The 13,053-nt window shown below is 43.3% G+C and overlaps 1 protein-coding gene across 1 annotated transcript in view; it reads right to left on the reverse strand.

The window, feature by feature from the left end:
• T265_07798 (hypothetical protein) overlaps nucleotides 1–13,053 on the reverse strand; it is a gene marked incomplete at both ends in the record, with an annotated part of 72,238 nt that overhangs the window by 42,614 nt on the left and 16,571 nt on the right. The window contains 2 exons of the mRNA XM_009173418.1: nucleotides 10,194–11,438; nucleotides 12,826–13,002. Coding sequence (XP_009171682.1) covers nucleotides 10,194–11,438; nucleotides 12,826–13,002 — 1,422 coding nt within the window. The remainder of the gene's footprint in view (nucleotides 1–10,193; nucleotides 11,439–12,825; nucleotides 13,003–13,053) is intronic.

A 13,053-nucleotide genomic window follows, 5' to 3' on the forward strand; every position in this document is an offset into this window, starting at 1 on the left:
ACAAAGAAAAATAAGAAAACTCCACCTTAGCGAATATACACTCATTTGCAAACCAATTTGGTTCTTTCGAGAGAATCACCTGGAACCCAGCTGAATCTCTCGTTTATGATGTTCTCAGGCATGGATTTTCAGCAACCTTACGAGTAGTACATTACAAAAACTCCACTTGTTTCGAGCCTTTCGATACATGGTTCAGGCGTGCAGTACAAAGAAAGCGTTCAGCTGTAGCACCCTTCCGGTGCCTAGCTGCCATGCTACCCGAAAGAAGCACGAGGGCTGGGATACTGCCAGGTTGCCCAAGCCTAGACAGGGGAAGTCGAGTGGTGGAGGTCGGATTCGAACCACGGACCTTACGGTCAGTAAATTCGCGCTCTAACCACTTGGGCCATCTCGCTCCCAGTACAGTACAGTGCAGTACAAAGTACTCTTTTAACCGAAAACTGGCTGAGCATGGTGAATTCGGACAAAGTTATTGAAGCAATTCCAGGGTCTGTCTGTGATGCAGCGCAAGGAGGCTCGGGACATATTTGTGATGCGCGGTTGTACCAAAAATGATGTACCTGTTCGACATTTCCAGTGCCCTTATGGCTAGGGCACGAAAATACGTCAGACTATTTGGTAATTATCCTCGGGCAGCATCCCCCAAGAAAACACCAATTCCTATCTTGTCAGCCTTAAGTAGAAGCCTCAGGAGAGGGTACCTCAGCGAAGCCCATTCTTCGGTCTGGAGAACCAGACAGCAACAACTACCCATCCAACAGAGGCTGGTCCCTTTGGTTCATCGGTACCAAACCTAAGTACTAATCCTGCCAATAGGACAAAGAGAAGCTGGAGATGAATCAAAATCATCTGGCGTCGGATGGCTCGGCAGGCGAGTTTGTTTACTAATGGCAAGATTAGGGCCTGTTCACAGACTGAAGGTGTTGTCGTGTGGACCTACTGCTGACGACATGCTGCTTGCAGACGTAAGCCAACTCTGTGACACGCGGATCTCAATGCATGCAACCGGACAATGACGACAGTGGATAATTGCGCTCCGTACACAGCTAACCTGGCGTCCATCCAGCTATGACCAGCATGTGTTCAAAAAGGTTATTCAGTCTTAAATTAAACGCCTAGATTTTTAGTTGGATCACAACACGTGATTGACTTAAAATACATGGCTACTGGGGAGCAATAGACCTGAGCTTTCAGTGAAGCAAAATGTGACTGAAAGAAGCGAAGGGAGATGCAGGCATGCCCCAACAAACTAGGGTTTGTAAGCTTGCAAGCCAGAAGTGCATATTTATTCATTTTATTTATTTATTTATTTATTTATTTATTTATTTATTTATTTATTTATTTATTTATTTATTTATTTATTTATTTATTTATTTATTTATTTATTTATTTATTTATTTATTTATTTATTTATTTATTTATTTATTTATTTATTTATTTATTTATTTATTTATTTATTTATTTATTTATTTATTTATTTATTTATTTATTTATTTATTTATTTAGTAATTCATTCAATAGTCCAAAGGTCACAGACTTTTTCCATAGATCCTTATTTGTTATCTGCCTACGCATTCCCATACTGATTTACGCTGGATGCAACCAGCATATCTTTGGTTTTAGTGCAACGTCGCATGAGACCTGATTCATCTTACGTAAAATTTTCCTGTTCCAAATTATCTATTCTGTGCAAATTTGAAACAAATCGGCGGGAAAGTTGCAAATACGTAACGCTTTCATAAAAAACTGTACGGATATCGAAAGTATGGCCTTGCTGTCGTAATCCGACGAATATTCTGACAACTCCATTTCGAAATCCAAGTCTGATGAGCCGATGTTCACTGGCTTCCAAATTCAGTTGTATTTATTTTTACACAAGGTCATATTTCAGAATCAGTAGTCAATTGATTCGAACAGACATCCGACCTTTTCCTGGTCGTTCCATACATACTTTTCCAGAATCAACCGAAGTAATTGTGTCTTCAAACTTAGGAATACTAACTTCAAGAGCATGAATATTTACCTCAAGGACACTGCTTCTACGCGTGGTCCACTGTTCGTTTCTTATCATGAGATGAGGATCAAATGTTTTTTTCGAGCGCAGTATGCACTGGTCACTGGCATGAGAGTAGGGAAGCCAGTGGAATGAAAAAACAAAAACATGACATTACAATGATAGCTGTCGGCCTGTCTCATCTCAATGCGACTGGATGGTAATCAAGCATTGGTCACGAATAAGGAAAGTTCCCTGGGTGGTAGAAAAAACACTAAAACACATGCTCACTGGGTCAGGCGATGACGCGTATTGCGAAGCCAAAATCGGACGACTTAACTGCTGGATCGATTTCTTGCTGATCTGTACTCTCAACAGCAACGAATATGCACTAACGTTAGTTTGAAGCGCGTAACCGACAACGCGGAGACAAGCATGAGTGCTTAATCTCAGTCGAATTGCCCGAATAATGTGAATGTGTCTTCACTGACCTCATCCTGGTTAGCGGTGACACTGTAGATTACATGCGCACCCTGTTTTGATAACTGTCCATTTCATAATAAATTAGCCGCAAGACCAAATCAAACTTCTGGAGTAGTAACCGGGGCAGCTGGATAGGTTGTCCAGTTGGATCTACTCACCTGGTCCTCAGACGAAGAAACATACAGTCAAAGACATTCGGATAAAAATATTTGTAGNCCCTGTTTTGATAACTGTCCATTTCATAATAAATTAGCCGCAAGACCAAATCAAACTTCTGGAGTAGTAACCGGGGCAGCTGGATAGGTTGTCCAGTTGGATCTACTCACCTGGTCCTCAGACGAAGAAACATACAGTCAAAGACATTCGGATGAAAATATTTGTAGGCGAGATTAATAAACATGAACGTAGGGAAAGCTTCCAAACAGTTAGAACATAGAATAGTACAATGTAAGTGGGCTAATTCCTGTGTCATGATTGATCTTTATTTTTCGCGTTATCGCTTGGAATTAGATGGGGAAAAATCATAATTAATATGCGAATAGGAACAGAAGAGGATAGCTTGTTCCGCGTAGTGCCATTTCGACCGCTCTTGTTGCATAAACAAGAAATAAACAGTTGCACGAAACAATATTAGAAATTCAACTCATAGCTGAAAAAGCAGTTAATCCTGAGGCACGTGGACCAGGGTAAACACAAAGTTTATCTCGGATCTTTTTGTGAACAAAAGGGCGACCTAAATTGTGTAAGCAACGAATTTTCAAGATGGGTCAACAAAAAGGACCTTGCACTTTTTGAGACGATTTCAAAGGTTGGAGAAATGTTAGTCTGGAGGTCACAGTTGAGAAGAGGTCTGGTGACAAAAGAAGCGGGATTCCAACCAAACGTGCAATGACGGTGCAGGAACGTGGTGTCACAGACTAAATTTTTCCTCCATGTGTTGGTTTCTCCCAAAGTCACATTCCGTGGGTAATATTACGTCCATTGACAAATGCATACACCCCCTGAAAACATATCGGCTGAGAACTGTTGATTGCATATGGAATTTTCAGGTGTTGCTCGACATGGCCACAAAAGTATGCGTTTTTTGTTCTGTTTCTTAAACTCCCGTTTAAAGGCAACAACGCATCGTTAAGCCGGCTATGGGACGGTAGGATGGACTAAAGAACTGTTGAATATCTGGATGATTGAAGAGGAACAAACAAACCTGAGGACCGCAAACTGAGCTCCATGATCTGTTGCCAGATCTCGAAATCCAGAATGTACAAACAGTTCCCGCAATCGAAGCTCAGCTAGCCATAAATCTCTCTGACTAGTCTGAGGAAGTATCGACAATTAGGGACAGTGGACCGGAAAAATCACTAGTTTCCAAGACTTTTAAAGCTGCTGCCAAGAAAGTTATTGAGAATTCACCAGATTTGCCTACCACTACACACAGCTGCAGGCTCCGACCAATGAAAATATATGATGGATTTCACTTTGCTGATTCGGGGATTATCTTCTTTGAAATGTTTCGACGCTAGACACCAAAGTTTGTGTGGTACCATAACACGCTCGTCCAACATTACGCAGTCATCCATGATTGTTAAAGCGTATTGGCGAAGAAACAATCGTTGGGGTTCACCCTTTGCTTCCGTTGGCCATCCGTTTCGAGAATACGTAATAACTTCCAGCAGCGAAGGTTCAGACGCAGTTTCTCCATCAATCGCTTCAGCGGAGATATGAAGGTACTGAACGCATTCAGGGGGGAGAGTTGCTAGGTTCCATCATCTAGTGGAACTGATACAACTGCTATACTTGTGGTTGATTTTTGTCGAGGCGTTAGACGTGACACCTTAGCTAAGAGATGAAACTGGTTTCCATTTCATGCTGAAATCGTAGTCAAAAACCATCGTAAGAGGCGACTAACAGGACGAAACGGGATGGGTCTTGGAGGTCCGAAGTGAGCCAACCATGGATTGTGAGCCGAGAATGCAAATGCTGTTTTCAACGGCTGTTGTATCAATACTTTGCACGATTGGATCGAGTTGGTTAGAAGTGACCTATGGGGAAAAATCGTCACATTGCTGTGGGATGCTTATCTTTTGACCGACCTTATGATCACACCGAACCACCTCTAAGTTTTTTCCAGGGTAATTTAAACTCTCTGCCTTGCAATTTTAAGGGTTTTGTCAAAGCATGTGAAAATACCGAGACGCGCTACCATGAGAAGGTATAGAGATGCAAAATAGCCCACTCCCCATAGGAAAAACAAATGATCTAACATACCAGTAAATACGTTGGAATCAAACTGGGGATATCATCTATCAAGTGTCAGGTAACACTCATCATTCCTATGGTAATTTGAAGCTCCATCAAAAAGAGAGCGCAACGGTTATGAAGACATATTAACGGACGACCACGGCCGGACTACGAAATAAGGACGAAATCAAGCTCACTCAAAGCCCACAGCAACGTACTTGTTCCACACATTACGGCGAAGCCTTGGCTGGAAATAATAAGACCGAATTTGTGGGGAATAGCTTGGCGGTGCACTACTTTGTTCTTGAAGACCAGGCACAAAAAGTGTGGAGTCTGTGACCTTGAGTTAGAAATATATGCACACTGAATATCGCAAATTTTGGCTAAAGTGGTACCTATGGCTGACATGATCAAAGTAATACTGGGGTCGTAATGACAGCTTAGACATAGCACCGCTCATGCTTCAGCCAAGCCAACTTGGTATGGAACAGCTATCCGATTTCGAACATTTTTAAGAGGAAGGTCCGTGTAGCTAGTGAAAATTTCTCCATGCTGATTGTTGTGCAATTAATGAGCAGCTTTTGAAGCTGACTTTCAAAATACTCGCGATACCTATGAATGATGATCCGTCGTGTTTTACGTTATTACGTAAAGGGTATTCTTGGCTTGAGCGTTCAAGTAACGTTGCATGAAAGATGAAACAACCCACAGTTTAGGCCAGTTGGTAAGTTCGTAACAGCGGAATCGACGATTCACAAACCTTATTCAGTCTTGAATTACCCGAGTGATGGTCAACTATTTCATCTTGCCAACATCTCAAAAGGTGAACATTGATCCAATTGAAATCTACATTCATAGTACGCCATCAATACAACGCATTACGCGTAATTTTTCCACTCAACCGACGATGGCACGGTTACCAAAGTCCAACTCATCGCAGGACAGTGTGATGTTTGAAATAGCTAATATAGTTGCCATCACTAGCGTGCACACCCAAAAAACGTCTCCGGATGAGAGGCTTGACCAAAACCCTTCATCACACCAGACATGTTTGTGCCTCCATCAACAGTTACAGACCAGAACTGGTTTCAAAAGGGACATCTACTCCAAGCATTCTCATGTAGCGCGATAGTCAGAATCGACTCATCAGACGAAAACCAGAAGTTGTGGGGGTAACTGAAGGTGGTATGGTTTCTGCTGCGACATCAATTAGCAGCGGGTCGGATACGGACGTACTACGAAGCAGCATTGACGAAATCAAACGAGATAGCTCAGTCTTTAAGGCGCGAACTTATTGACCGGAAGGCCAGACCCGATGCACCAATACCAAGCCTTTTTAATAATACATCCACTCACGCCGTCTAGTCTGAATATCCATCGATGACTTCTGTTTTGTGGAATCCAATGAAACAGTCTAATTTCCTCGGGCCCTAATTCACAGACTCTTTGTCCATAATGTATGGGTTATTTGCTTCATTTTATATAGTTCAAAAACGCAGTAAAAAGTTGTGTATGCCTCGTGTTTGTCAAATATGCTAACAATCGCATCAGAGGCATATTAGTCTGTAACAAAGATAGGTAAAGTTAAAAAGAAATAATATCAGATGAGAAAAATAGCTCAAAAAGATACACATAGGGTAGAAGAATTCAAATATTATCGATATCGGTGAAAGAAAACCACAGGCGCGGATACATGAAGTTTGAGCGAGGTGAAAGACGGGAGGACAAATAGACGAGTGTTGAACAACATGCTCGAACCGAATGAACCAACAGCTGCAAAGGCCATGCATCCAGCAGGGTTAATTGCCCACAGCCAAGTGTTGCAGGATACATGCAGGCTATTCCCATGGGTCGCACCGTGTAAGTATCCCGGTATTGGGAATAACCTAACACAATGCCTTGAAGTTCCATACGAGAAAAGTAGGCCAACCAATTCGACAGGAATGAGAGAACAGCTAGAAGTGCAGAGCCTGGAAGATGTTCACTGCCTGAACGATGAGGACAGGTCGAAAAGGTCTGAGCGGGTGAGATCCATTCAACACTTGTGCACACAAAACCAGCGCCACAGTCGTGGTGTTCATTTACTGTATCTCGTGGAAGGAGAATGACCCGATTGACAACAGGTGAGAACGGAGACAAAGCCTGGAGTGTGAAATACAATAAGAGAGTATTTGCAAACCATGGACAAAACAATTCACAGGATTGTATGGCTATGACAAGACAACAAAGCACACTCAGGCGGAACAGTTAAACTGTGGTTGACCTTATTGTTAAATCATCCTTGCGTATGACCAAAGCACTCGAGTCAGTTGCTACGCTGAAAAGTGCAAATTTAGAAAGCGGTTTGTTAAAATCTCAGAAGCAATGCAAACTCAGCTAATAAATCGCCTGAAGGATGGTTGTAACATCGAATATTAATGGGATAGCCACGGACAAGAAGAGAATACTGAGCACGCACGCGGTAGCAATAAATTCCTTCGAACCAGGTTCAACCACGCTGGTAGTCTGAACACGCACGACGCGGCAGATCACTGACAAACCCGACCATCTATTCAATGTCTCCCACCTAGCTGTCATTCGGAATCGTTTCGCGTAGTGACAGTGTACTCTACTTACTCTCATAATCACATAAGTTCTGTGGCGCACAGAGCAGATAAAACGACCATGGCTATTTCAACCACAAGTCGGAGTGCAGATGAAAAGTACAGCGCCACTCAGGAATTAAACAGGTCACACCTTCTCACCGGGCAAAACCGGTTTTCCAACAAGGGGTTTCGAAAAAAACTGCCAGTTTATTTTCGCCATACGGACAGAATAAGTACTCCACACTACGATGAATTCCTACATGTCACTACATTGGTGCATTTACCAGTCGATTCTAAACTTCCCTCCATCAGATGTGGCACAGTTTAGGTAGCACCGAATGTTCGAATCAATGCTACGTTCTGCTGAGTCCATTTATCACCAAACCGAATGATCGTGGAACATTCGACCGCCCAATAATCCTGCCTTGATCCACCGCATGATCGCGGTAATCATACCTAGTTGACGGAGAATGCTCGAATAACAATCTAAATACACTGCATTCACAACCTACAATAGGAGAACAGTTGCCCCACTTTGAAAAGACTACCAGTAGAAGAGCTAACTCCTGGTGGGTCATTGAAAGCAAGTTTTGATAGTAAAGTCCCACTCAGAAGAGTTCACTTTTGGTCGGTCAACTGCTATGCTGTTGATCAGACACATCAGGACAAATTGTACAGTGCTCACCTACTCGCCGGAAAATTAGTAGGGACTTACAAGGTACTAGACACTCAAGTGGGACAAAGCAACTCTGTGTCACCTCCCTCGTGAATGTTGTGTCTCTCGTTTTTCTAGATAATCATAATACTTAGCGGCCAGCTGATGACTGTTTTGAGATAATACATCAGTCTCAAAAGCCTTAGTCTCAAACGAAATAACGGGACACTTGAGGGTCGGCATTCATTCACTCTCAACAACAATGAAGCAGTTGTACAGTGATTCCGGGGTTTTCAACACACAATCCTAGATCGTAGGCTGAAATTGCAAATAGAAACTCCGAAATTTCACCTGTGTTTCTCCGAGCTAGGAAGTACCGGATTTATCTTCAAAATACTTGACTTCCTTAGTCTAACAGTAACGTGTTTCTACCGTTAAACTTGATCGTATTGGCAACCAGAGGATGATTTTTCCAGTTCGTCTAGTTATCAATCCTTCGATCTTCAACAACAATGGCTGCAGGTACACCTGTGACATTTTACAAAACAAATCACCGTTGTCTTATTGATTTCACTAATTCAAGACCTGTTCCTTCCAGCTGAATCTTTCGCTTGCTGTCGGACACATGTTATCTTGATTCGAACATATTTAAAAAGGCCATAATCTTTCCTCTTATTGTCATATTGCTCCGCATGGATTGTCCCGCATCTCCCATGTTTTTCTTGAAATGAAAAAAAGTATGAGCCAAGTAGCCCGACGACCAGGGACCAAATACCTGCATGGGTGCGCTGGCCCCATGGCTGCTGTCCCGGTCTTGAAGTATTGTATGACGTTATCTCGCCAACAACGACGTGAAGGATATTTCAAAGAAACTCTCAGTCTCAGTTGACTATTACAGTACATCAGGCTAACCAGGAACATTCCATCTGACTTGGTTGCATCGGCTTCCAAGCGGGTAGATGTTTACGCCACTAGATGAGTACATATGTGCATCCGGCTAATTGATCGAGCTGGAGGGTAAATCACATTTCGCAAAGTTGGCGGTTAGATTGTTTGAGCGAAATTGTTCAAACATGTTGCTGAGCTCACGGGGGGTGACTTACGGCATAATGGGCAAGTGAACGACGACAGATTACCACCCGCTAGACGGTAATAGTGAACCGATACCTTCGGTTTTCTGGGATCTTTGGATTTCTGGGATTCTCCCTCGGAGTTATCCTAGAGGAGTAGTTTTTACGGGATCACAAACCGTAGCTGATTCGAAGCTACCGACAACAGAAGAGCACAACTATTCCGTTCCACATGGCTAATTCCGCCCGCATCCAGATGCGAATAGACGAGACTATGGCAACACCAGTAGAGCTCAAAGTGGACTAGTATTCATGTCTTAAAAAAGGCTGTCCCTTCATGATGGAAAAAAGGAAACCAAGGATGACTGTTATGTGGTTCTTACCACATAACAGACTATCTAAACCCGCCATAAAATCCCGGGGAGAGCTGGAGGGTAAATCACATTTCGCAAAGTTGGCGGTTAGATTGTTTGAGCGAAATTGTTCAAACATGTTGCTGAGCTCACGGGGGGTGACTTACGGCATAATGACCAAGTGAACGACGACAGATTACCACCCGCTAGACGGTAATAGTGAACCGATACCTTCGGTTTTCTGGGATCTTTGGATTTCTGGGATTCTCCCTCGGAGTTATCCTAGAGGAGTAGTTTTTACGGGATCACAAACCGTAGCTGATTCGAAGCTACCGACAACAGAAGAGCACAACTATTCCGTTCCACATGGCTAATTCCGCCCGCATCCAGATGCGAATAGACGAGACTATGGCAACACCAGTAGAGCTCAAAGTGGACTAGTATTCATGTCTTAAAAAAGGCTGTCCCTTCATGATGGAAAAAAGGAAACCAAGGATGACTGTTATGCAGTTCTTACCACATAACAGACTATCTAAACCCGCCATAAAATCCAGGGGAGAATGAAGGGTGAATAGAAAAGTCAGAAAAGGAGTGAGTGGAACGCAAGCCACTCGATTACAATAGGATTGAGTAAACCATATGCCAGTGTTAAGTGAACTTCTCGCTCACGTCGACCCCATCAGTTATTTCGGTTCTTACTTTATTATGTATGTTGACTCAACAGATCCAGATCGTTACATTGCAGTAATATTGAGATTCAACAGGGTCAAGCGGTAAAAGTAAAACAATGAAAACATAGGCTTGAAAGTAACTCACCAGCGAGTCAATGAGGATGAGCGGAACAGGTTCTTCTGCACGCGGTCTGTGGTTGTACAACTCAAAAGCAAGCTGACATGCGGATGCTGGGTAGAAATAGCTTCCAAAATACCTGATAAAATCATCGTTGACTGTAAACAGATAACCCGGAGCCAAAAATGGTGGCCAGCGTGTTTGGTAAAATATCCACCAAAAAGGCCTCAGCAACGAAAAAAGGAGTTTAAGACCCTTGCGGCGGTTGATGAGTCTGTTCGATTCATACTGAGTCGCATACAACATCGTGCGCAACTCGTGATCTGTATTATTCAGATCGTACGTATTCTGATCTGCATCCGGAGAGTGCGAGTAATCTTCAAGCTGTGAACCATCAGAACCAGGGACGGGTGCTGTCTGAACCTCGAGAGGTTCTTCAACAAAGTCCTCAACTTCCGTGACCTGAGGGCTTGATGGATTGGAGTCATCTTCATCCGGTTTGGCTGCTAACGTTGATTCAATTTGTTCAGCAACATTAGGGAACACCACTAACCCAGTCACATTTTCAGCTTCGGAGACAAGTTGATTAGTGATTCCTGAATCGACTGAGTGCACAGGTACTTGCGTTTGAACCTCATTATTTCTTCGAGTATCCCCCGCACCACAAACGCTGGACTCGCTTTCGATAACACACTTAGTTTCCAATTCTTCGTTATTCTCCTCCGATAAATTCACGCTTCTTGACTCACTTATCTGTTCATCAGACACCAGGCCATTGTTTTGCTCAACGACTTTCTTATAGCCGTAAAATAACTGTCTTAACCTTTCAAGAAGCTCACCATCTTCTCTGGATAAAGGGTTCCAAATCCCTATTTCTGCTTTCTGTAGTGGTGTTTCGGTGTGCAGAATATGGAGTGAAAGCGCTGGCCCATGGCTATCATCCAACCAAGATGCGAGGTACATTGAATAGCCATGTGAGCACATCTCAGCGTAATAATATCGCGTGGGACAACCACAGAAGGTATGTTCACAGATGGCCAGTGACGAGTTTTTTGGTTGAAGAGAAATATGACACAGGAAAGCGTTTTCAGTATAAAACGGCAGGCAGTTGGCCTCCGTAAATAGATCAAGAAATTCTGGGTCTATCCTACTGAACTGATCAAATTCGATGGGTGCATTCGATTGGTAGTAAGCACTTAGTGACGAGACCTCTCGCTGCAACTCCGTTGGTGCGTCTGCCGAAGGGAGCTGAGATTGCGCTTCTCCAGTCAACTGGAAATGACAGTGAAGAGCAAAAACGATTAAAAACAGCCAACTTGAATAGAATTCGTAGAGTGAGACACTACTCCAGAAAATGCATATCCATAACTCAGTAATCAATCGTAAACCCGTCAAGGAATTTCAATCTCGTTATACTGGCACCGTTTATTATCAGGCCTGTTTTCCAGGTTATTAATAAACCCTCACTTACTAAAAACAACAGACTGATAAGAAATATGTGAAGTTTCAACTACCGTAAGTTAGATAGATTGATCTCCTTACAGCAGAACGATCCTCAGTCACAGCTTTCGAAAAAGAGTACTGCTATACGTTTTCAACTGTTTTGCGTTGTGTTTTAGGTTTTTAAACGGCGTTCCTCCACCCCATCATCTGCTGATGTCCCTTAAATGTTGCAGCTTGCTTGCACATTTGTTATGGTGCCCGGGCCCATTAGCCACGCCTGTCCGTTCGATGAAGAGAAACACGGACTTTTGACAGGACTACACATTACCAAATGGTTATGAAAATTCAAGAAGCTAAGTGCAAGCCGGCAGGACACTTGGATGTTCAGTCGAATTCATTTACTCAGCCAAAACTCATGTACCAAGGGTAGATCGGCTCCAGCTGCCACAATATCACCCACTAAAAACTGAAGACCCAGGTAATGGTCTAGTGAGCTGGTTGACTTGGGAGTGTTCTAGTTACCTGCTGAAATAGAACAGTTGGAAAGCGCACAATGAAAGCTCTAATGCAGATGCATCGCATGACAATGTCTCTCGTCCGGGACCTCAGTCTAGGTAGTCGGGGTCGGTTAAACTACTGAATCTACTGATCAAAGTCACTCTGTCTTGAGATCGTTTACGATTGGCACAGGAGTGGGCAAAATAGCTCTGTGAGACAAACGGTCGCCCGACATGCGAGGTCACCTGTGGAGCGTGACTTGATAACTCCCTCCCTAAAACTGTCTGAACCTTAGTAGCACACGTCAGTGCGCCAGGTTCCTATGTACCCACTAGACCCGGATCAAGGTTCGGAGATAATGACGGGTCCAATACTAAAAGTTTTTATAGCTTTTGCGCACCGATCTATACAGTGGTATGGTTCACAGTGCCGCATTGTGCACTCCACCCTAGAAAGACAAACTGACAGCGCCGTAGGTGCAAAAGGTGGAAAAGCTGGTGTGGTCCTCCTGATTCGAGGAATAATCTTCTCTTCAGCCAGTCCACCAGGACTTAAACCGTGAGAATGAATTAAGTGTTCTGCAGGTCAGTTCACGGATATGAATGCATTATATATGGGTTTGATCCAACCCAACCTCACAACAGCACTCTAAACACTTCAATGGTGAAGCTCATACAAAACTATCCGGCAGAATTTTTTGGGCTTAAATGGCTCGTACCTTTGAAAGACCTGAATTAACTAGAGTAGTCTCGTCCCGTTCTTCCTCTATGCGATCGACTGCCCCGGAAGCATTCTTACGGCCGATGTGAGGGGCAGGCAAGTAGCACATCGATAACAAAGTTGAAGAGTTATAGTGGCTAACTGGGGCAGAAACTTCCCGCGTACCGATACACACCTAAAATTAACAACACTATACTCAAAACACTGCTATCGTTTTTGGCGATTC

The sequence above is a fragment of the Opisthorchis viverrini genome, assembly GCF_000715545.1.
Source record: "Opisthorchis viverrini unplaced genomic scaffold opera_v5_185, whole genome shotgun sequence".
NCBI classification, from domain to species: domain Eukaryota; kingdom Metazoa; phylum Platyhelminthes; class Trematoda; order Opisthorchiida; family Opisthorchiidae; genus Opisthorchis; species Opisthorchis viverrini.